Source organism: Neofelis nebulosa, chromosome 18 (genome assembly GCF_028018385.1).
Source record: "Neofelis nebulosa isolate mNeoNeb1 chromosome 18, mNeoNeb1.pri, whole genome shotgun sequence".
NCBI classification, from domain to species: domain Eukaryota; kingdom Metazoa; phylum Chordata; class Mammalia; order Carnivora; family Felidae; genus Neofelis; species Neofelis nebulosa.
The window spans coordinates 3,328,064-3,350,942 of NC_080799.1; the positions used below are offsets into that span (position 1 = coordinate 3,328,064).

Below are 22,879 nucleotides of genomic sequence, written 5' to 3' on the forward strand. Positions count from 1 at the left end.
AGCAGGTGGCAACAGCAAAGCCTAGAGAGAAGGGTTCGGGGAGCGAGCACATGACCGAGGTGGCGTGTGATGCGCACGTGGGCGTGGTCAGCACTGGGGCGTCGCAGGAAAGCAGAGACTGTGAGGCCTCAGCTGTCCCGGTGCAGGTGCCACGTGGGCGGTCTTGGGCAGCTCCTCAGTGTTCCCCTTTCGTGCTGTTGTGTGGCCTGCGGGCGGCACGCGGGTCCCGGCAGCACCGGGCCCGGACAGTGGTGGGGAGCGTGTGTCCTCCCCGCACATCCACGAGCTGCCCCGAGCAGGTGGCACGGGTCTCCCAGCATCTCTGTCGTGGCCCCCAGATGCAATGTCCCCTTTGCAGACGGCCTTCAGGGCGGGTTGCAGTCTGAGAAGGAGGGCAGCTCGTCAGCTTACAGCTCCAGCTGCCGGGGACCCAAATGATATTCGTGGCCCAGTGACACACACCCCCCCCCCCCCCCCCGTCACATGATGCAGGCAGCACCAGATCAGTCCGGAAGGGAGGATGAACAGCCGCCAGCACCAGGGGTGTGTCCAGCAGGGCCCGAGGCATGGTCTGGCCCCCCATGGAAGGGTCAGCGGTGGGTCAGACGTGCACATTGGCGAGCTGGTGTCTGGAAAACTAGATACGGTTACAGCTGTAATTACACTTTTCATCGTGGGAAGAGCAGGCGGGAGTGGCATCCGTGTGGTGCTCACCTCTGGCGCCTCGTCTGGAGGCTTCAGCCCGCCAGGGCTCCTGCGGGGTCTTCCTCGCCGCGGTCACTGTCGAAGCCGCTGTCGTTGCCACTGTCGTCCCCATGCCAGACGGCATTCTGTCCTTCTCGGGGCTCCGCACGGTGTCCGTCGCAGGCCCGCAGGCGTCCAGACCAGACTTGGCAGATGAGGAAGCAGAGGCGGAGAGGGAGGCCCTCGGGGCCCGTAGCTGCAAGCTCACGGCCGCAGACTGTCCCGCTAATGCACGAGGGTCTGCGGTCGGTGTCTTATCACCCAGACGCCGAGCCCGCGAAGTCCGCCGAGCCCGGCAGCGCCGGGGCCTTGGGAAGGTCCGCCGCACAGGCTCGCTGGGCCTCGTTGCCTCATGTGTGAAAGCCAGAGACAGAGGGATGACCCCGCTGTTCCTTTCAGCTCTGCGACCCCAAGATTTGCCTCCATTAGCCCCTAGCAGTCCCACTCCATCCCCCACTTCTGCCAGCACCCCACTCACCCTTTGAGCGACGGCCCCAGAACCCGAGAAGCGGAGCTCTCAGCCCCTCGGAGGACAGCATCCTAGCTGCCCCCCTCCCAGGGCCCTGAGTCCCCCCGAGGGTCAGGAGGGCACGGCCGAGCCAGCCCGGCTTGCTTCGTAAACTCCACTCTGCTGCGCTGGTGCTCGGCTTAATTAGAATGTGCTTGCGGATAAAAATGACCCCACCTCCACGTGTGACCATCCTGGAGAAAGGGGGAAGGTAAAATCCACCGGCCTTTCCTGTCAGGGAATCTCCTGAAATCAAACAGACCAATGGTGTGCACGGGACTTCGTGTTGGAGAGGAGGGGCCCGTGTTTCTGGACAGTTGGACTTGACGTGGGAGAAGCTGTCATCAGCCCCCAAAAGGACCCCTTCCACCCATCAGCAGAAACAAGCCACCGGCCCCCTTCTCGAGAGAGCAGCGCTCTGCGCGGCCCCGTGGCACGTGTTCTCGTAGCTACGTTTTCCTTCCTTTTTTTTACATTCTTTTGACATGTTACTTGTGCCGATCGCATGAAATCCGCTAATGACCAGAAGACCTGAAAGTCTCAACAAAAGTCCTAAGCAAAAAGTTTAACTGTCTGCATCGAGGGGCCGTCCCCACATGTAGAGGACGTGGCTCTGGAGCAGGAGGGGTGGCGCTGGGCTGAGGGACATACCGAGGCAGCGTCGGTCCCTGATGGGTGACTGCCGCCCACAGAAATGCAGTTCCGTCCAGGAGGAGAAGGTCCGCGAGCCCAGAGCCACACGGACATTCTGGACGTCACTAGGGTGGGATGGTGGCAACGTGAGCTCAGGCGATGGCTGCGTATCCAGTGATATGCGTCCTGCCATCCCTCCGCACATCCCCACGGGGACACCGTGGACCCAGCCCAAACTACCGCGGCCAGAGGGGATTAGGGTGTGAAACACCAGGGATTCCGCTAAAGTCAGTGTGCTGGCCTCACGTCCACTGCGTTCTTGGTCTGCTCGTCCTCGTCGTCCTCCTGCTCCTCCTCTTTGCCCTCCTCTTCCTCCTCCTCCTCCTTCTGCGTGATCTTTAAAAATAAAGCCATGTGAGAAGTCAGGTAAATTTGGCCAAGGATATTATCCAGGGGTTCGATATTCCTTGCTCTCTGTGATGCAAATCCTGAGTTCTTAATAAGTGTTTTCAGTACCTTACAGGTAGTATTAAGTACAGAGAGGCAGTGGTAGGTGACGTCTAAACTCCTCACGACTCGTGCTTCATTATTACAACCGAAATGGATGAATGAATCTCGGGAGCTCCTTCTGTGTGTGAGACGCTGCCTCTAGGTCGGTGGGAGGAACCCGGACTGTAAGCCACGTCCCCCTGCCCCCACCCAAGCGCTTAAATATAACACGCCGAGTAAACGTAAGCTCTGCATACGGTGACAAGGGGCATTTCCGGGGCATCTCCCGCGTGCCGGACGCTGTGCTGATGGTTACACGCGTTCAACCCTCCCAGGGCGCTTTGGAGATAACTAGTTCATCCCCATCCATTCATTCATCCACTCACAGACGTTCACCGAGTGCCTCCTAGATGCCAGGCCTTGTTCTTGGTGCTGGGGGCACAGCATTAAACGAGGCCAACTCGGTCCTTGTCCCCACGGAGTCCTGAAGGTGGAGGAGGCAGACGGTGGTCAAGGAAGAAACGGCTAATGACAGATCACGGTGGGGGAGATGAGGAGACAGAAGGGCACCGAGCACGGTGGGACGGGCTCTTCCTGGGGCCACGTATGCTGGTACCAGAGGGCGGTGATGATAAGGAGAACAGCCTGTATTTGGTGAGCACGCACCGGCTGCCAGAGTCTCTTCCACGTGCTTTTTCTGCGTGTGATCCACACACCCACCTCACGACCTGGGCGCCCCTACGGCACGTCACCCTGCCCAAGGTTACAACGGGTTAGAGTGCACGCAGTTTGGCTTCAGAGTGCACGCTCCTGGCAGCTGGCCCTCCACCGCCCTCTAGTCCAAGAAGGAGAAGCTAATCCAAACACGGGGGCCTCCGGTGAGTGAGGCAGGAAACAGGAGAGAAGCTCACGGTTGGCACCAGAATTCAATGAAATAGCACCTAGGAAGCTAAGAACAGATGGGAAGTTACTTGTTTATTTTAACTTGATAGAGGAGATCTCCCCCAGAATCCAGGAGCAAAGATCATTCTTAAGGGTGGCACTTTAGAAGCACCCCCGGGATTGGGGCGCCAGGGTGCCTCAGTCGGTTAAGCGTCCCATTCTGGCTCCGGTCATGATCTCGCGTTCATGGGTTCAGTCCCCGTGTCAGGCTCTGTGCCGACAGCCCAGAGCCTGGAGCCTGCTTCTCCCTCTCTGCCTCCCTCTCTCTCTGCCCCTCCCCTGCCCAGTCTCTACCTCTGTCTCTCAAAGAAATAAAACAAAACCTTAAAATTAAAGGAGCACCCCCAGGACAGCCGGGGCCACAGCAGGGTCGCCCGCCACTTTTCCAGCTGTGGAACCAGGGTGCAGAGAGGCCGGGAGACAGGCCTGCAGTCGCGGACCAGCCACAGCAGGGCGAGGCCCCGTCTCGGCGGGGCTTGAAGGAAGAGTGTCCTGTGCCGGCCGACAGAAGCAGTGTCATCCCCTCCCACCATCTTCAGCGGGAGAGCGACGTGAAAACAGGGCTAGAGGAAGACTCTTCTGACCGTGGGTCCAACAGTAGTCACCTGGCAGAAAAAGCAGAATCCTTCCTCTAGGCATCATTACCCAGACCCCACTCGCGAGCCGGACGGAAGTGGGGCCGCTGTTGGCTGACGCAGGGGGTGTGGGGACCCCGGCCTCCGAGAGGGCCCCTCGGAGCCTCCCAGGCTCCACGGGGCTTGGTTTGAAGCCCACAGGTTTCTAGGCTGGCCTGGGAGGGAGGACAGTGGACCGGCTCAGAGGCGGTGAGGGCTTTGCCTGCCAGTAGCAGAGGAAGTGGGCCACACCTCCCCTCCTGAGGGACGGGAGGGGCAGAGCCCAGGGTCACGCTACTCTCCTGGTCTGGGAGACGGACACCAGTGCGTCCACAGGAGCAGTCCAGCCGAGGACCAGACGATGACAGTGTCCTCTGCACAGAAGTTTGTCCTGAGTCCTAGTCTTGGGCGACGTACGGAGCGCAGCACACCAGCCCCGTCAGCACGGAACTGTTCGATGTGGGGGAAGAAAAGGAGGAAAGAAAGGACGGTGGTGGTCCAGAGGTGGCAGCCAGCAGTGTGCCGTAAATCCTTGCCGGGGGCTGGGAGGGGACGTTTCCCCGCCTTGGACACTTGGCATTATCTCGGTCTTAGGTACAGTGGACGGGGTGGCCTCATGACAAGGTCTTCCTCCAGCCCTGGCCGGGCCGTTTACAGCCCTCTGGCAGCGGGCAAGGGACTTAACGGGACTGGGCCTCTATTTACCCATCCTTGAAACGGGAATCACCACGAATGCGCCCCACAGGGCTGCCGTGGAGTTAACCGGGGCGAAGTTGGTGCCGCGTCCGGCTGCATGAACAGGGATGAGGGGCGGGGAGGGGGGGGCCGGCCAGCGCCGACCTGCACAAAGGAACACGCACGGGTGAGCAAGGATGTGGTTAGGAGGACCGGTTTCACGCTCTGAATGGTGTGAGGGATGTGGCAATTAGCTCCTCCCGAAGAATTCCGAGTCCCTCAGAGAGCACCGGTTTCCTCTGCAGGAGAGGGTCTAATTATAGGAGGAGGTGGTTCCCCCCCTCCCCCGCCGGAGGAGCCCAAAGCAAAACCGTCTTCCCGGCCAGGGAGTTCCGGGCTCCCCTCCTGTCTGGAAATCCCTCCCAGACAGACAGAGCTGGCAGTCTGAGGGCCCCTCCCCGGGCAGGACTCACTCCCTCGCTCCGGCCGGAGCCCCGGGGCAGGGGGCAGAGGGGAAGGGCTCAGGACTCAGCCTTCTTCCGTGTTTCAGGCTGAGGCCCTTCACCTCCTACAAGCTGCGCCTGAAAGCCACCAACGACATCGGGGACAGTGACTTCAGTGCGGAGACGGACGCCGTCACCACGCTGCAAGACGGTGAGCCGGCTGGGCCCCCGGCGGGTGCGGACGCTGGCCCCTTCCCGGCTGCCACCTGTGGGCACCAAGACACGGGCTTGCAGAGAGCGGCCCCGCTTTCATCTGGAGCCAGGAAGGGGTCACCCGCGGGAGGGAGGGCGGTGGCGCGAGCAGTAGAATTCAGTCAGCAACACGCGGCTCCCAGCTCTCCGTACAGCCTGTGGCCGTGAAGCCGACTTCAAGGGCTTCCAGATGGAACGGGGGTTTCTTTGATTGGCTTCCAAACCTCTTCGACCCATCAGCAACCCAGAAATTGAATAATTTATGGAGTCATTAAAAATAAATGTCGAAGGGCGGCTGGGTTTTCGGAGGTGTCCCCATGTTTTTCTCATCCACAAAGCACTCCCCAGTCTTGCCATTTGGCAAAAGCACACCAGTAAGCGATGGAGGCGAGGTCCCCTAAAAGCTCCAGGCGGTCTTGACCCGCTCCCTCCCACCTCGGAGGAGCGGGGCTGAAGAGCTGGTGTGATTTTATGTGCGGATCCCGCCAGGCCCGGGCCAGAGCCGCGACATCAGTGTAGGTCCTGCCGGGGGTGCCGCCCCCGCAGTCAGGCCCGGTTTCAGTGCTGCAGCCCTCATCCCAGGCCGCAAGCCTGAACCCTCCGCTCGCCCAGCAGCAGCGCTGGGTTCCTTCCCAGAGTTTCTGTCTTCCTCTTCTATAGCCTGGGAGCTTAGCTTCACCGGCATGCGGCCTCGGTGCCCTGGAGGACCGGCAGAGAGGTTCCGAGAGACCCTTCCGGAAGCACGCCCAGGGGGCCCAGGGCCTGAACAGGCCCCTCAAAAAGCTGGTCATCTCTCTGGCTCCTATTTTAATCTTACGTTTAACACAACTCAGGTGCTATTTGAGACGAAGCATTAATTCTTGGCAAAAAGAAGCAAATAGAGCAAGCTGATTTTGTAGGGAGTCTCAGGAAATTGCAAGCCAGGGAGCAGGACCCCGCGGCCTCCCTCACGGGGCTCAGTCAGAACTGGCCTGTTTTGAAAAGAAAAAAACATTCAGGGGCCTCTTCCAGACTCCCGAAGGCCTGTCTTAATCCTTTGATATTTAAATCATTTCTTTGGAGGCACCTGTCCTGTTGTCTGCCTCTTCTGAGATCCGCAGTTTTCTCTTTGCAGTTGGTTCGCATTGTGTTTGCACTGTATTGTCTCCAGAACCACAGATCTGCTGAGACTCGCAGACTCCAGGGCTTGGGAGCCCTGGGCCAGGGGCGGGGTTTTCGACGTGTGGATGGTTTGCTGAGAAACGTTTTCTTACTATGGTGGTTGGGCTGTTGAGCCCCCCTCCCCCCGCCCCAAAATTGTAATCGGGTGTGATCCAGAAAGCTGGATGAGGGTCACCACCGACTTAAGACAGACCAGCAAGAGGCCAGAGAGCAAGGTGGAGAGAGCTCCCCAGAAGGCAGGATGGGGGGCTGGAGGTGTGGCAGATGTCCCAGGGGCTGGGTGTGCTGGCAGGTGCAGAGCAGGCTCACAGAGCAGGTGACCCGGGGACCCAGATTTGGCTAGTCACATGGGACGGGGTGGGGAGAACAGCCTAAATCATTCCAGTCAGTGACCATCCGTGAACACTTAACGCACGGCCTCAGGATCTCACAGCGGTGGACCTGGCAGACAGCTGCAGGGTTTTAGTTCCCAGCGTGTAGGGCCACGTCCACGGGCAGACGACCCTCAGCCACTAGCAGTCACACCCCTCGGTGACAGTCACATTTGTGCGTGAGCGCGGAGCACTCTGGCCTGGCCCGATCTTTTGTCCTGTTCAGAGCCACTCTGACCTACGCACCTCAAAAAATTGATGGCTCTCCCCGAGGGAGGTGATGCAGGCCCCTGAGAAGATGTGGAACCAGCAGGAAGGCTCCCCGGGCAGGGTTCCCCCCCAGGGAAGACAGCCTCACGTGCCCTGCGTCTCTGTGTGGGTCTGCCTGGGGGGTAAGGGCAGGGCACTCTCCGGTCCCTTCTTTCCCGTTTGCAGTTGGGCGGGGAAGGGCATCCACAGGGAAGGGAGGGAGGGAGGTGGGGCTGCTGGCTGGCCCGCTTCCCAAGCCCCGGCCAGGCCCCGGCCCTGCGTCCTCGCCAGCACCAGGAGAGGGCTGGCTCCAGGACGGCGGCCAAGTACAGCCCGGACCAGCTAACCCTGGCTTTCTTCTTTCTTGGATTCCAGTTCCAGGAGAGCCTCCCAGTTCGGTCTCGGTGACGCCACACACGACCTCCTCCGTTCTGATCCAGTGGCGGGTAAGGGCCAGGGAATCACAGGGTGTTTCCTACGCCACTGTCGGAGGCCGGGCCCCTCGTCAGGGTCGCCGGTCAGAGGAAACAGCCTGGTTGGCGTGCAGACGGGGCCGCAGTGCATGGGGCTCCCTGATGGCCACGCGTGTGGGAATGAGCTTGAACGCAGCTCACCGGGGAGGGCCAGCAGGACTGCAGGGCTGGTGCCCAGCGTCAGGGCAGAATGTTCCAGGCATCTGGAGAAGGGTGGCCCAGCGAGGCCTCCATGGCACGTACAGAACTGGGTGGCGTCCTACAGGGCAGTGAAACCATAGCCTGTGGAGGTGTCTTTTCTACAAGAATCATTTGCAACCAGACAAGATACCCGCGGGGAGTCCTCCCTACTCCCAGGTCTGAATCTTCAGTGAACAGTGAGTCAAATGAAGGCACGCTATCCTACATAATCAAATAATCTTGGGCCGCTAAACAGCACTGTATTAGGACATAGAAAGGACATTGTGCCCTCTCTTTGCCAAATTGGAAAATTTCAGTGCTTTTGCTAACAACACTGTGCATCGAGAACAAAAATAACAGAGGGGAAAGTGCCGAGGAACCGACCAGGTCTGAGGGAGAGGGCTCAGCCAGGCAGGGGGTCGGGTTCACGAGCCAGGCTGGAGCCGGGCCAGGCAGGGGCCCAGGGCAGCGGTGAGCACATCGTGGGAGCTCTGGCCAATGAGGAGGTTCCTGAGGCCAGAATGGGGCGGCCGTCCTGAGGAGGGGGAGGGCAGTGCCTGGAACTGGGGGTCGTGGGGTAGGGAGGTGGGGCCCGGTGCCCTGGTCTGTGTTTGTGGGCACAGTGAGGTGAGGTCCGCCTCTGACCGGTGGTCCGCAGAGGGGGTCTGTGCGGCGTGGGCTCCTTCCTTGAGGGGACTGTCCGGGAGAGTGCCGGCAGGAGGAGAGGGGCCGGTGTGAGGGTCTGGAGGTGAAGGCACCCAGGTGACGCCAGAACCGAGAGGAGGCCATGGCCTGGGTGTGGCCCTGGAGAGAGAGAGAGAGAGAGGTCGCGCCTTGCTGGGGGCAGAGGCTGGCACGAAGGGAGGGCTGGAAGGGATTCCTTTGGAAAGGGTGGAGATGAAGGGCAGGGGTGGGGAGGGAGAGGGGAAATGCAGAGGTGACCTTCGGGGAACCTGTCCTAAGTGGACGGCCTCCAGCAGCCGGGACGGGGCACGCTGGAGCCCAGCAAGGAGCAAGAGGGAGAGAAGCACCGAGTCGGGAGGCCCCGGAACACCAGGGTCGGGGGTGGGCGCCAGCCGCGAGGGGGCTTCCCGAACTCTCCAGTGGTGGCTCCTGACCGCCGAAGGTTCCCACTGCCTCCCCACATGCGGCCACTCGGCACCACCCACGTGCACGTTGGCCACGACTGAGGAGTACAGCCAGGAGACCCATGCAGGCGGAACTTGGCGAGCCTCTCTCCCCGGACGAGAGCCGGACTTGCACGCGGTCGTCTCCAAGGATTGACAGAGTGGCTGTGGGCCCTTCTTCACTCTCTGCTGCTAAGTGACCCCTCCCAGGGGTGAGGGAACCCTTACAGGTGATCAGGAGGTAGTTCCAGACGTCATCCGGTGAAAGTGGAAATTGGCCGCTGTGGCATTCTGTAGTCTCCGGCCTCACCGGAGGGCCTGCCTCTGGGAAGCTGCTTCCGTGGACCGCATCACGGAGCCCCGGCTAGGTGACAAAGGACTCTGGTCTGCAGACCCCAGTTCGTGGGGGGACCGCCGTGACCCCGACAGGCGTCTCTGGCTCCAGGCCCCTCCTCTGTAACACTGGGAGGTCAAAGGTGACCTCCGAGGTCTCTGATGCGAGCCCCGTTAGGTGTCCACACATCTGGCTGCAGCAGGGCCTTTGGTGGGTGGGGGGGAGGCGTTCAGAATGGCAACACAAGGTCCCGGGAGCTTCTATTTCCCACTCTCCACTAACTCAGTCAGCCAAAAGATCGGTCTTGTCTCCTGTGCTAAATTCTACCAGAAAATGAGCTTGTTCTTTGTAGACGCGCCATTTGGCTTGCCAGGCGCTAGGTGGGCTCCTTTATGATCGAGGCTGCGCTGAGACTTGGGGTGCACCCTCACCTCTACACAGCGTCTGTTGGCCCCCCGTCCTGCCCCCCACCCCACCCCCGAGCGCGCGGGGCTCCGTGCCCCTCGGTTGCGGTTGGACGGCTCCGTGGATGGTGGGTAGCTGCACCAAAGGAACTTGGCATGTGTGGCCATCGGCTGTCCCTGTTCAGAGCCCAGTGGAACAAACTAATTGCCAGAAGCCCAGAGCAGGAGGTGGTCAATACGATGTATTGTAGAAATAAATGCCTGTCAACTGCCAGGCAATTGAAGTATAATTAAAATTATGAGTAATTTACTAAATTAGAGCGAACAGAACAAAGAGACTCTGTTTAAATATAGATTTGCATTCCAAATGAAACGTTTCACCTGTAAACCCTTTTTTTCCCCCAGTAATTTGTTTAAAAATGCGAACACCGCCTGTAATTTCAAGGCTGCTGACCCACTTGAGTGGCCCCTGTGTCGAATCTGTCAGGTTTGATTTTTCCTGGTAGGATAATCGATCTCTGCCTTTCATGGGGTCCAGTGCTGTTTGAAATCTAAGGATTTGAGCGTCTATTCTAGACAGCGATGGTATTGTGTCCACACCGAGTGCAGCTCATAATAGACACGCTTCTGAATCGGTCGCAGCACTTAGGCTGGCTGTTATGAAACTTCCGGGGGCTCCTGCAGTCTGTCACTCAAATGCGGTTGGCTTTGTGTGGCCGCAGACTTCTCTAAGTGGAGGTTGAGGCCATTTTTGAGCAGAAAAACACCCTCTTAGGCGATAGATCATATCGTGCACGTTGGACTCAGCACAGGGTGGACTCCGTGCTGGAACAGGTGCCTTCCTAAGAGGACGGTGAGCCCACCTGGACAGCGGGCAGTGGGGCCTCCTCAGGACGTATCTTGGCTCTGTTCCTTTTCTCCATCACCTGCAGAGGACCGGTTCCTGCATAGGATGCTGAGCACTCAGGGGTGGACAAGACAAGACCGAGTCAAGACCTCGAGGACCTTCTGTTTACCGGGCTGAGCCCTATGACTCATTCATGGGAAGACGTGGAGGGGGGCAATCGGCCCTCGTCAGGGGGGCCGGGAGGGGGCTTCTGGCTGTGTCTTGCAGGATGAACGCTCCCTGCCCCCACCCCAGGTAGAAGGCAGAGGGATGGGCATCCGGGCATCACGCACAGACAGAGCAAAGGCTCAGAGGTGTGACAGCCACCGGCACTCGGCGCCAGGCTTCAAAGGGAGGCGTGTCGGAACCAGGTTTTCTAGGGCCTCCTGGGCCCAAGCATCTCCCAGACAGGCGGCCAGTCCAGGATGAAACTAACCATCGATGGGGTCATCTGGGACGTCAGCAAACCCCGCTCACTCCCACAGGCACGGAGCGAGCACCTGCTGTGACCAGAGCCTGCCACAGGTGCAGCGGGGAAATAGAAAGGAAAAGACGCAGACGTGGCCTTGCCTCCAGTCCACGTGGAATCGCAAACTACGGGCGCGGTGTGGTCAGGGCCGAGGGCTGGAAAAGCAGGTCTGTGGCTGAAAGGGAACCTTCTGGTCAGAGTCACAGGAGGCTCCACGCACTGTCTAGCCAGGCTTCCACCTGCTAGGGATACGGGACTGAGCCTGGGAGGTTGAGCAACCGGCCCAGGCCCACACCGCTAGGAGCCAAGACTCCATTCCAGAGCCTGAACTCAGCCCATGGCGTCTGGAACTTTCTGTGTGTCCCATGGAGCTGCCCTACTGATGCCTCCCAGGACATCCAGAGCCGTAGAGGCCTCTTTCACAAATGACAGATGGGTTTACTCCAGACTCCAGGAATAGAAAATGTGGTTAAACCCATTTCAGCATCCCGTGCGGCAGACCCCGGAGTCTCCATGGAGCCTGCCCTTTGTGGGGCCAGGACCTGTTGCAGCCTTAAGGAGGCCACCCTCCGGGCTGCATGGTCACCTGTCCCCTCCCCAAGCCCAGATGGCTCCTGCAGGGAGGGCCGCGCCAGGGCATTTCGGGAGCAGCCGCCAGTGAGTCTGTTGCCACACGTGGGTCCTGCCCGGTCGTGGGTAGCGGCTGTGCCTGTGGGACGTGGGCTTGGGTCCCTCTCCTCGCACCTGGAGACCACCCTCTCCTCCTTGGCTAGAAATGCTCGTGCGCCCAGGATGGGTGGCCTCGGCCCTTCCCCTCCTCCCTCCAGCCCAGGATGTGTGTGGACACAGATGCCGTGGGTGGGGTATTTGCTGCCTGTTGGAGAACCCCATTTGGTCCCCAGGGAGGACGCTTATTTTCCCGAACTCCCAACTTCCTGCTCATCGATAATTGTGGCAAGTGAAAGCCAGTCTCCCTAAACCCCGGCTTCTCTCTCCATGAAAAGCGAATTACCCTCAAGCAATTGTGCCTCTGGCCTGTGCACCTGCACAGTCAGGTCCTGGGGCCTTTGCAGCCTTCCTGCAGAGGTCAGAGGTCAGATTACCCCTGCAGCTGTCAGCTGTCACTGTCACACTGGGGCTGTGAGGGAGGCAGCCTGCATGTGAATTAACGCGAGCTTTTCTCGTGTTCAGAAACATCCTGAATATACCGGGCACGCCGTGTCCCTCTGGTACAGGCCTGCGTGTATGCCGTGGCTAGCTACATCATTATGAGTTACGTGAGCTTGTGAGCTATGCCGTTGGAGAGTCTGGACAATAGGATACTGCATCTTCCAAATCTGCCTGGTTTCTTTGGGTTGTGGGTAGCAAGGGTTGAAATGGATTATCAGAGCATCCGAATCCCTCTGGTCCCTGGGTTCAGACAGTAAGAATTGCATTGAGAGAGTTTGGGGGCAAGGATGTGCTAATGTCCTGTGGCTGCCGCAACATGTTACTCCACCCCGCGTGCTTCGAATGACAGAAACGAATTCTCACACAGTTCTGAAGGCCAGAGGGCCAAAGCCAAGGCATCAGCTTCCTTCCTGGCTTCCGGTTGCTGCCGACACCTCTGGCGGTCCTTAGCTTGTAGATGCACCAACGCGTTCCTGGATCCAGTTCCGAAGCGTGTGTGTGGAGGCTTCCCCACGTCATCAAGCAATTCTCCAACACCGGCAGGGTGTCTGGAATTGAACTTGATTCTACCTGGAGAGAGCATCAGGTCCCACGAGATAAGGGCTCAGTCGCACAAGGCTGTCCCCCGCTTCCGAGGCCCGTCACGAGTGCCAGGTGATCGTCTGTGCTTCTGACCGGTCGGCTTTCAGTCAGGTTCCCACAGCCCTCTCCTCGGGTTTGACTAGAGCAGCTCCCAGAACTCAGAGAAGCATTTTACTTACGAGCTGCCAGTTTATTGTGAAAGGGTAGAGCTCAGGAACAGCCAGGTGGGAGAGGTGCCAAGGGCCAGGTGTGGGGGAGGGCACGGAGCTCCCAGGCTCTCTCCACGTGCTCCCCTCTCCCCAAATCTTAGCATGTTTACTGACTCAGGAGCTCTCCGAACCCCATCTTCTAGGGTTTTATGGAGGCTTCGTTACATAGTCGCCATTGGCGACTGATTGAACCTCCGGTCCCTCTCCCTTCCCCAGAAGTCGGGGGGAAAGGTCCCCCCTGCTCCCCCCGGAAAGTTCCCACCCTCTGATCACACTTCCCTGGGTGAGGTCCAAGTGTCACCTCATTCACATGACAAAAGACACCTCTGTGGCTCTGGACAAAGACATGTATATGAGAAGCAGATTTTGTCCTTCTGAAGGAACAAATATTTTTCTTGAGGGTCACAATATCACAGCACACTACTCCAGTCTCTGCTTCCTTGCACACACGAGGCTCTCCATGTGTGTCCAAATTTCTCTCCTCTTATAAGGACCTTTGTGTCGTCTCAGTATTTGTCAGATGATTGCTGGATTCTAAATTGCTTCCTAAAATATGCTTTGTCTTCAACTTCACTGAGTAGATAATGTTGAACGCTCAGGCTCCCTGTGTGAATTAACCATCGTAATACCTGTTCATCAGTCCAAAGTGCACGATTACATCTGCAAGCAGTTTTGCTGCCAGTGACCTTCAGGCTTGAAGGTCGTCTTGTTGTCTTTGGGTGTCACTGAAAAGACCCAGAGATACTTTGTTTTGGGGTTTGGGGGGACTGGTACCCTTAGCTTGTATCTGTAGGACTCAGGACTACACATCTGCAAACATTTATGTAGGGTAGATTTCTAAGAGCGTAATCACTGGATTAAAAAGCACGTGCATTGAAAACTTTGCTAAATAAAGCCAAACTGCCCTCCAAAAAAGAAACCAGTCATTGGATTGGGGCCCTCCCTCCTGCAATATGACCTCCTCTTACCTTCACCGTCTTCAGAGACCCTATTTCCAAAGAAAGTGGCATCCACAGGTAACGGAGGTCAGGATACCAATGTGTCTTTTTGGGGGACACAGTTCGACCCACCACAACAATGGGGTTTCCTTACAACAAAGCTGTGGCCTCTACTCTGGGACCAGGACAGTGTTTCCTGAGGTGCTGGTGACATCTTATAGACAGTGCCTGTGTAGGGGTCACGGGGAATCGCCCTGCGTCCCTGTCCCCAGACAGACTTCGTGACCCTGCAGCCAGGGGTCCTGGGGTGCCTTTTGTCCGTCTGTCTGGCCACAGCCTGGGTGGTTCTTGTCCTTATGTGCTGAGTATCCCAGAGGAAACACCAGAACCAGAGCCCCTGGCCCCCTGGCCGGCACGATGGCTGCTACAGTCGTCCCCGTACTCGTTAGTCGACAGAAATTGACGGGAGGGAGAATGTGGGCTGGGCCTTGGCTGAGAAGCGGATCCCAGTGCGGGTGAAATTCTGACCCCAGGGCCTGTCTTACCGCCATTCCTATTCCACGGGGTGTCTGAAGGGCGATGGGCACCCAGCCTACCCTGGGCCCGTCACATGCCAGCAGACGCTGGGGGGGGGGGGACGCCCAGGGGCTCCAGCTTAGGTCTGAGTCAGGGCAGAGTGGGGCTGACCTGGCATGCAGAGCAGCCTGTGGTGGGGGGCAGTGAGGCTGCCACAAGCCCGGGTGGCCGTCAGGGACAGGGTGGGGTCAGCCCGTGGATGAGGCAGAGCCGGGCTGCATGCATAGTTCTCGTGAGTCCCGGGTTCACCAGGCAACGGGCAGCTCCCTCGCCCCTCTGCGACCTGGGCGTGGTCCCCTGCCCACGGGGGCTCCTACAGGCTGCACGTGGGTCACGAGGCCCGGTGCCCACACACCAGCACCAGAAAACCTGGGCCCTCAGAGAAGGCTCCACAGCCTGGCCCTCTGCCTCAGGGTGCCCTGTGCTCCTCTGCGTGAATGTGGCACTGGCCCTTTTGCTCGTAAATAACCAAGAGCCGCCCGTTTGAATCAGTGATGCCCCCGCCCAGTGCTCTTGGCTGACTCAACTTAAGCAGAGGTCGCCAGACCCCTGCGGTGGGCTGACCGTGATGTATTCGCAGCCTCCGAGAGACGAGAGCCTGAACGGCCTTCTCCAGGGATACCGGATCTACTACCGGGAGCTGGAGTCTGAGGCCTCCTCGGCCACGGCCTCCAAGACGCTCAAAACGCCCTCGGCTCTACGGGCCGAGCTCACAGGTGAGACGCTTTCCCCTTCCCGGAGGAGGCACCGCCGCACGCTCCCAGGCGGGCAGTGAGGGCCCCGGGTGACCAGTGTGCATGTTTCTGCATGCAAGGCATGGTGGGAAATGCCCTGAAGGGCCAGGGGAGATGCCGCTTGCCTCCGGTGAACGCAGCCACTGGGGCGGACGGGTCCCTGCAGCAGCCCCAGCATGCAGAGAGGTGTTGGCCGGTGGAAAACTCCACGGGGAGGGTAACCAGGGAGGCTTCGAGGAGCAGGAGTCCCGGGAGATAGGTTGCCCCGGAGACGGATTTCACGCCAGGGAAGGCGTGACTCACAAGGGCCCCTGCAAAGCTAAATGGTCAGGAGGCGGGAAGAGCTGAGGGGCTCCTGGACGGCCTCACCCAAGCCCCTGGTGCGTCAGGCTGGTGGGGTGTGGCCGGAAGGGAGGAGACCGGCCGGGCCCTCTGGGGGTATCGCGCCGCTGGCCGCTGCCCGATGGGGTCCGGTCGGGGGGCTCCCCGGCCTCGGTGCACACATAGCCCTCGCGTGGAGTGGCGCCTCCTCTCTCCCGGGGCCCATCCGCCTGCTCACCTCTGCTCCCGGTACCCCTGGCTCGGGCTAGGACTTGGATGCAACAGCGGCAGAGGCAGCTTCTGGAACTTCTGGAAAGGCCGCTGCTCTCTCCCATCCTCCTCTCTCAGAAGGGGGTCAGAAGGCGTCCCCCAGATGGTGTCCCAGAAGGTACTTCTGGCCCCTCAACCTCCTTGTGGCTGCAGAGCATGCGCTCGGGGACCCCATGCCCGCTGTCTGCCACCGACCACCACGGGGTCGCAGGGCCGCGGACCCACAGCGGCTCGAGGCTGCCCGCCCCAGGCGCGGTGCTGACAGCAAGAAGTAGCATTTGTTGCCCAGGCTCTTGGCCACCCCACCCCCACCCCAGGAGTGTTCCCTGCTGATGGCCAGACAGCGTCCCCCCCGGGCTTTGTAGCAGATTCGAAACAACCAAATAAAAGGAGCCAGGATGTGGTTGGGTCCTTGGTTTGTGCTCTCGGTTTGTGGCTTGCTGGCCCGCATCAGACAGAGCGGGGCTCTTACCTGAGCGCAGGCAGGCCGACAGCCGTACCTGCCGCGGGGCGTCTGGAAGAGTCGGCACCCTGGGAGAAGCCCGTCTCCCGTCTCCTCTAGTGTTGTTTGTGCTGTTGTGGCAGATTCTAATCCCATGCGTTTAATCAGAGGGTAAGCGCAGGCCCCACCTGTCACGGGCCGGGCGCCTGGCTGTCGCAGGAAGAAAGAAGTGCAGGCCACCCCCCCCGCCCCGGCCCCCTGCCCTGGTGAGCCCCGAGGAAGTGCTCAGACGGCAGAGTGGTTTCTGTGGCCCTTGGACGGGCAGCGTGGGAGGCACAGCGGCTGCCGAGCGAGGCGCCGTCCCCTCCGTCTCCGCGGCCCCTCGTTTGCAATAACCGCTCCCCGCGTGCTAACTGCCTTTCTGCCTTGCTCGCCCATAATAGCCCAAAGCAGCTTCAAGACCGTGAACAGCAGCTCCACGTTAACGACGTATGAATTAACACGTAAGTGCGCGCCGCCTTCAGCAGGAGGGGCTGTGACCGCGGGGCAGGCCGGGGCCAGCGCCAGTTGGCCTCTCGGTGGACCCAGTGAAAAGCAGCTTGGATTAACAGCTCTAATTTCTGGAATTTCCCCTCTCAAACGCTGTTCTCAACACACCAAAACCATCAGGGAGACAGGAAAGGAAACTTCTAGAAACCGAGGCTGGGAAGGGGTTTTCCTGACAGCGGGTCTTTGACTTTGGGACAGAAAGGAAAGTCAGGTTGAGCGAGATCTCCCGTCTGGCTCCCTGTGGCCTTTTCTTGTTCCTCTTTTTTTGACTGTGGTAAAATATCCATAAAATTTACCGTCTTAGCGGTTGGGAAATGTGAGGCTCAGGAGCCGTAAGCTTGCTCCCACCACCGTGTGCCCGTCACCGCCAGCCTCCAGAGCTCCTTTCTCTCCCACAGTGAGACCCTGTCCCCACTGGACATCCATCCCCCCACCTGGCCCCTGGCGCCCACCTTCCACTTTCTTCTGTCCCTGCATCTGAGCCCTCGGGGACACATACGAGCGAAACCACACAGCCCTTGTCCTCTTCCCCTTGGAGCTCGGTCCCTGCAGGAGCCTGCTCGAGACACTGTTCCTTCCCCAAGGCTGAGCGGTGGGTGCCCCACCGCGTGCACTCAGCCCATGTCGGCCATCCGTCCGTCCATCGCCCCTTCCCTTTGGTGGCACCACGTCACTTGTCCTTGTGTTCCTGGTCCTCAGAGGGTCTCACGGTCCAAATGTGGGGCCGAGGGGGCCCCCGATGGGACCCCCTTCCGTGCAGAGAGCCTCCCTGGACTGGAATGTGGGTACAAGGGGGGCGCTCTCCCAGGGCTTACCAGTGCCATCCCATCGCATCCCAGTAGTTCCCCGGGCAGGCCTCGGGCGAGCCATTTTCTCCTCCTCCACACTGCACCCCAAACACGCCCCATCGTCTGTCATCTGCCCCGCGTCCCCATCTACTGCCTGGCTCCCCGTGTGCATGTAATACGTCCCAGGCTGAGGATCAGCTCAGAGGGTTAGATGGGGCCCAGGTTCCAGAGATGAGGCTTCCCGGCCGGACCTCGCTCCGGCCTTTTCAGTCTGGGTTCTGAAGCAAGAGAGGGGCCCCACTACACCCCGTCCACATACGCCCTGGCTTGTCTCAGGTAACACTGAAGAGCCCCACGGTCCCGGGGTGGAGACTAACAAGCTACGGCGGTGGGTTCTGAGGCATCAGGGCTTCGGCAAGGCTGAGGGTGGGGGAGAGGCCCCTGCTGGGCCGGGTGGGCACCTCTGTGAGGCTGGGGTGGAAGGAACTTGGCGTCCTGAGGCTCCGAACCTCTGCTGACCGGCGGCTCGCTAGGAGGCATGATGCGAAGCCTGGCGCGAGTCACCACTCACTCGGGGTCAGACCCGCACGTTGGGCTTCAGGAAAGCCAGGCTGTGACGAAACAAGATCCACCAGCGGGAGAACCTTCCAGAATGTTCTGCCTCAAAGGTCGGCTGCTTTGGCCGCGTGCCCTGTGTAATCCTATATACGTGGCTTCGCACACCCTTCTCTTCCCAGGACGTGGTTGTTAAAGACTCCAAGGCCAATGTACTTCCTTTTTAACCGCCAGGGTCTCACTCCGTCGGTTCTTACAGAGAGATTCTGGAGCCAGCGGCAAAGCCCACGTCACACTCTGTCACCTCGATTCTTTCCTCCGAAGGGGGCCTTGCTGCTGCCTTTACCCTGAGTGCAAGTGGGACGGGTCTCTGCTGCTGCACAGGGTGACCTTTAGTCCCGGGCCAGGGAAGGAGGAGGAAGGAAACGCTCCTGACGTGCCCCCGCGGCTCCCAGGTGGCACCTGGGTGTGGTTCTCAGGCGGGGAGATGGGCCCGGGCCCGGGCAAGCTGACCGCTGTCTCCTTTGACCCGTAGATCTGAAGAAATACCGGCGCTATGAGGTCGTCCTGACGGCCTACAACATCATCGGCGAGAGCCCGGCCAGCGCGCCCGTCGAGGTCTTTGTCGGCGAGGCCGGTAAGTTCCCAGCGCCCCTGAGCTCCGAGAGGCCTGGCCTGGCGCTCTCGGGCGCCAAGCATGATGCTGGCGGACGGGAGGTTTCCAGGTCACCGCTGGACAAGTCGGGATCTGCCGAGGGCTGGAAAGTCCCGACGGCCGGGGGGATGCTTCCCAGTCTTGCTTCCAGGCCCGACGGTTTGTTTGGCATCTGGAGCCCTCCCGCTCACCAGGACGTGCTCCAGGGGAGACAGGCTGTGGCCTACATGGGCATCCGGGCGTGTGGGGACCTTGGCATCTGCAGGGGATGCTTGTACTCTGTCGCCCTCGGTCCCTGGCTGGGCCTCAGCCCGACCTCTTGCCAATGGCCCCATCTCAGGCCTCGGAAAGCCACCCGGATCGTTGCTTGTACCCCTTTTAGATAAGACGTGGATCCTGAGTTTGTTTCAAGGGCTGTCCCTTCTGTAGAGGCATCGTGTTGCGTTGAGATCGGCTCGGGCTTCCGTCCCCTGCCTCCCCTCCGGCCCGAGGGCCCTTGCCCGCTCTCCTCCTCCTCTGCTGGGGGAACCCGGCTCGGATCTGTGGGGGCAGTGAGCGGGCCGTGCTCTGGGCCGGGAACCACCAGAACTCCCCTGAGCACAGAGCCCCAGGCTCGGAGAGGGAGGTCCGGCCACTGGGCCCGCCCACAGAAACGCGTCAGGTGACCTTTCGAAATTCGGAGAGGTTACAGTCATAAACCAGATGGCAGGTGGCAGCGCCGGGGGCCTAACTTGGCAGGCTTTTTCTGGAAAGGCCAAGCAAGGGATGAGGGAAAGAGATGCTTGAAGCACAGGTTCCATTGGCCTCTCTTCACATGTGTCCCCACGGGCTCCTCACAGCCGACGGTGTGGGGGCTGGGCAGTCGGAGTTCGGGGCAGACGCCCCTGGCCTCCCAGGAGCACATGGAGGCCAGGCAGGAGCACGGGCAGGGAGGGGACGAGGCACCCGCCGCCTGTAAGCGTGGGGCTGCAGTCCTATTCTGGCACCTGGGACCACGTGGGTCACCAAGGCGGGCGGGTGGGTAGAGGGAGAGCACGGCCAGCCAGCTGGGATCGGTGGTGCCTGAACTGCCCAGGCGGGGCCCGGGCCCCACCCGAGGCCGGCCGGGGGTCGCTAGAGGCAGAGCCTTAAACCCAGAGACCAGGGCGGACGTTCAGGGAAAGGACTGCGGCCAGGGAGGGAGGCAGGTGGGCGCCGGGAGCCGTGTCGGCCGGCCGCATCACCACGGGCCGGAAGCCCAGCTCCGCGCTCTATGCCGTGGTGGCCCGTCGGCTTGTCTTGGGCCGCGGTCAGCTGTACACGACGTAAACTCCACCGTCCCAGCCGCTCAGCGGCCTGGGGCATGTTCACGATGCTGGGCCGCCCTCACCGCCACCCGTGTGCAGAGCCCCGTGTTCCCAGAGCCGAGTCCTCGCCATCCGGCGGTCCCTCCCCTCTCCTCTGCCCACCCCCGCCTCCGCCGCCACCCCCACTGAAGCCTGTCTCGCCCGTACGGAGTGTCTGATGCGAGTGGAATCAATCCCACGATGTTTGTGCTCCTGTGCCTGGCTTCTTACACTGAACGCGTTTTCGAGTTTCGTAGCACATCTCGGCACCTCGTTCCTTCTCGTGGCTGTGGAGTATCCCGCTGTGCGCACACGCGTTTTCTCTCTGCATCCGCTGACGCACAATTGGGTTGTCGCCGCCGTTTGGGTTTTGGGAGAAGAGCCGCTGTGAATAATGGCGCACGGGGATTTTCCAGCGGCGCTGAGCTGACACCGGGCTCTGGTGGGCAGGAGGCCGCGGGTGGGTCCCGGGCCCCTTGTCTCGCTCCCCTCTCCGGGAGGGGTCCCTGCCCCGGCTCTTCCCTCTAGGCCAGTCCTGTCGCCCCCCTCGCCCCTCACACACCCGCGTCCCATGCTGTCTCCCCACCTCGCCCGGCCTCAGCCTCCTGGACCCGTCGCCCCCAGGAAAGGGAGGCTCTAGCCACCGAGCCCGGGCTCCAGGGCCATCTGGCCCCACACACCCGCTCTGGAGAGCCAGCTGTCTTGCCAAGGGCACGTGCAGGACGTACCAAGAAGGGCTTTAAAGTCCCCAAGCGGACTTGTATGCAGTGTGTGCAGCACTGCTCCCCCGGAGCCCTGGATTCCTCCCCCTGCCGCCCAGGACCCTGCTCCAGCGGCTTCTTCTCCAGAAAGTTCTCCGACACCCCCCGCAGAAAGAGTTCCACGTTTCTCCCTCTGTGCTCGGGTCCTTGGGCGCTCGGCAAATACCTCTGCCTTCCCTTGTCAGATGGGACTGGCCTGGCTTCCTCTTCACGGGACCACGACCACGCGTCTCAAGATGCTCCTCGTCCTGAGCTTAGGACCAAAGGGGACCTGAACGCCTTTACTGTCCTGCAAACAGAGGCCCCCAAACTCCCATGAGGATGAGGCAGGAGAACAACTTCAGGGACTCCTGGCACCGGGAGGTGCCCACATCAGCTGCCATGAAGTGGATGGAATTCGTGTCTCAGGGCGGGCGGGAGTAAGTGGGGGGCAGGGCTAATCCGTGATGCCTCATCCTGAAGCAAAGCGACGAGTGACGGCAGCATCTGCCCCTGACTGCCGTGACCCCCGTACCTTTGCTGCCCGAGGCACCCTCGTGCGGTGGCCATGCTTCTCCACGGAGCACTCTTCCTGACACAGGGGAGGGGAGGGCAGCGAGGCAGGGTGCAGGAGCGAACCCTTGGGAAGCGGGCAGCCAGGGTGCTGGGAGGCCACCCCTTCCCTCCCCCGGGCAGACAGCGGGGATAGGGACCAGACGAGCCCCCTAAGTGCCAAGGTCCAGGCTCTGCGCCAGGGGATTCCCCTCGGAGCCACACGTGAAAACCCCCAGGCACGTGGCCCCACAGGTCTGCTCTCCCCACACGACCTCGGATGGCTGACGGCAGGGAGGGAGGTTGTGTGTTTGCTGCTTCCACCATAATGTGGGTTCCAGCCTCCCGAGGACACAACACAGAGACAGAGAGGGCGGGCAGACACCAGGAGAGGGGGTGCCGTGCACCCCGGAGGAGAAAGGGTGAGACTTGCCTGCCTGTGTCGGAGGGAGACGGGCACTGACCAGGGTTTGGGCCCTAAGGTTCGGGACTCGGGAAGGAGCAGGACCACAACCCCAGGTGATGAAATGGGAGGGCGTTTGGTATTTCGGGGGAGAAGACAGGGAAGCAGGCTTCTCGGTGCTCATGTTAGCTGCCCTGGGGCCGCAGGGGAGTCCATCCCTTGTACCTGGCTGTGTGACCACGGGCAAGTCACTTAACCACTCTGGGCCCAGCCTTGAGGTATCACGGGGCAGAGGGGAACACTGTGAGCTAAGACTAAGGCGACTTGGGTCCTCATGCTGGTTCTGCCCCTGACTATCTGTCCCGCCCACAGGATGAATGTGCGAAATGTGACAGACAGGGCCGGTCAGTATTTGTGAACAGATGATTGAGACCCTGGGTCAGACACTCGACTTGCCGGGCCTCATCTGCAAAGCAATGTTTTGAGTCAAAAGGTCTCAGTGTAGCCCAAATGTATAATATTCAAGTCTGTTTCATTTCACGGAGACAAGGTGATTTTGAGGAAATTTCTCACTGAGATTGATTTCTGAGTCTGGGCACTACAAATTGATAAAGATAATACATCAGCAGGGACTCCAGTTTGCAGGAGATAAAAACCCAAGGCATACAGGCTTAAGCTGAAAGAATCATTTATTAACTCACGTAACAGAAAACAGCTGAAGAGCCCGGATACGGGTTCAGGCATGGCTGGATCCAGCATCCTAACAAGCTGGAATGCTGTCCCCTGTTGGTTCCACTCTCCTGTTTGCTCCTGTCTTGGGCAGGCTTCTCATCTCAGTGGCCCTGCAGCTCCAGGGAGCAGGAAGGGAGTTTGCTTTCAACAGCACCCACAGGAGAAACCCACTGGCTCTCCCGAGCCTGCCTTTATGACCCATCTGCATACCAGACGCTGTGGCCAATGGCCTGAGGTCCGCAAAGCCGGCGATATCATCTGTACCCGAAGCACAGGGACCGAAGGGGAGGGAGGATCCCCAGGGGAATGGGTGCTCACTCTAGCAGGGTGCATAGCACTGGTGGCAGAGTTTGCCAAGCGGCCAGAACTCTCCCTGGGAGAGGT

At 60.2% G+C, this 22,879-nt stretch overlaps 1 protein-coding gene across 3 annotated transcripts in view; it reads left to right on the forward strand.

Annotated features, from left to right (window-relative positions):
- The window catches only part of SDK1 (sidekick cell adhesion molecule 1), an 881,306-nt gene that overhangs the window by 800,298 nt on the left and 58,129 nt on the right, over positions 1-22,879 (forward strand). For 2 of the 3 annotated variants that reach the window (XM_058711917.1, XM_058711920.1), the window contains 5 exons: positions 5,156-5,259; positions 7,457-7,527; positions 15,010-15,145; positions 16,640-16,699; positions 18,624-18,725. In XM_058711917.1, the coding sequence (XP_058567900.1) occupies positions 5,156-5,259; positions 7,457-7,527; positions 15,010-15,145; positions 16,640-16,699; positions 18,624-18,725 (473 nt within the window). The remainder of the gene's footprint in view (positions 1-5,155; positions 5,260-7,456; positions 7,528-15,009; positions 15,146-16,639; positions 16,700-18,623; positions 18,726-22,879) is intronic. The other variant, XM_058711919.1, reaches the window with a different exon arrangement.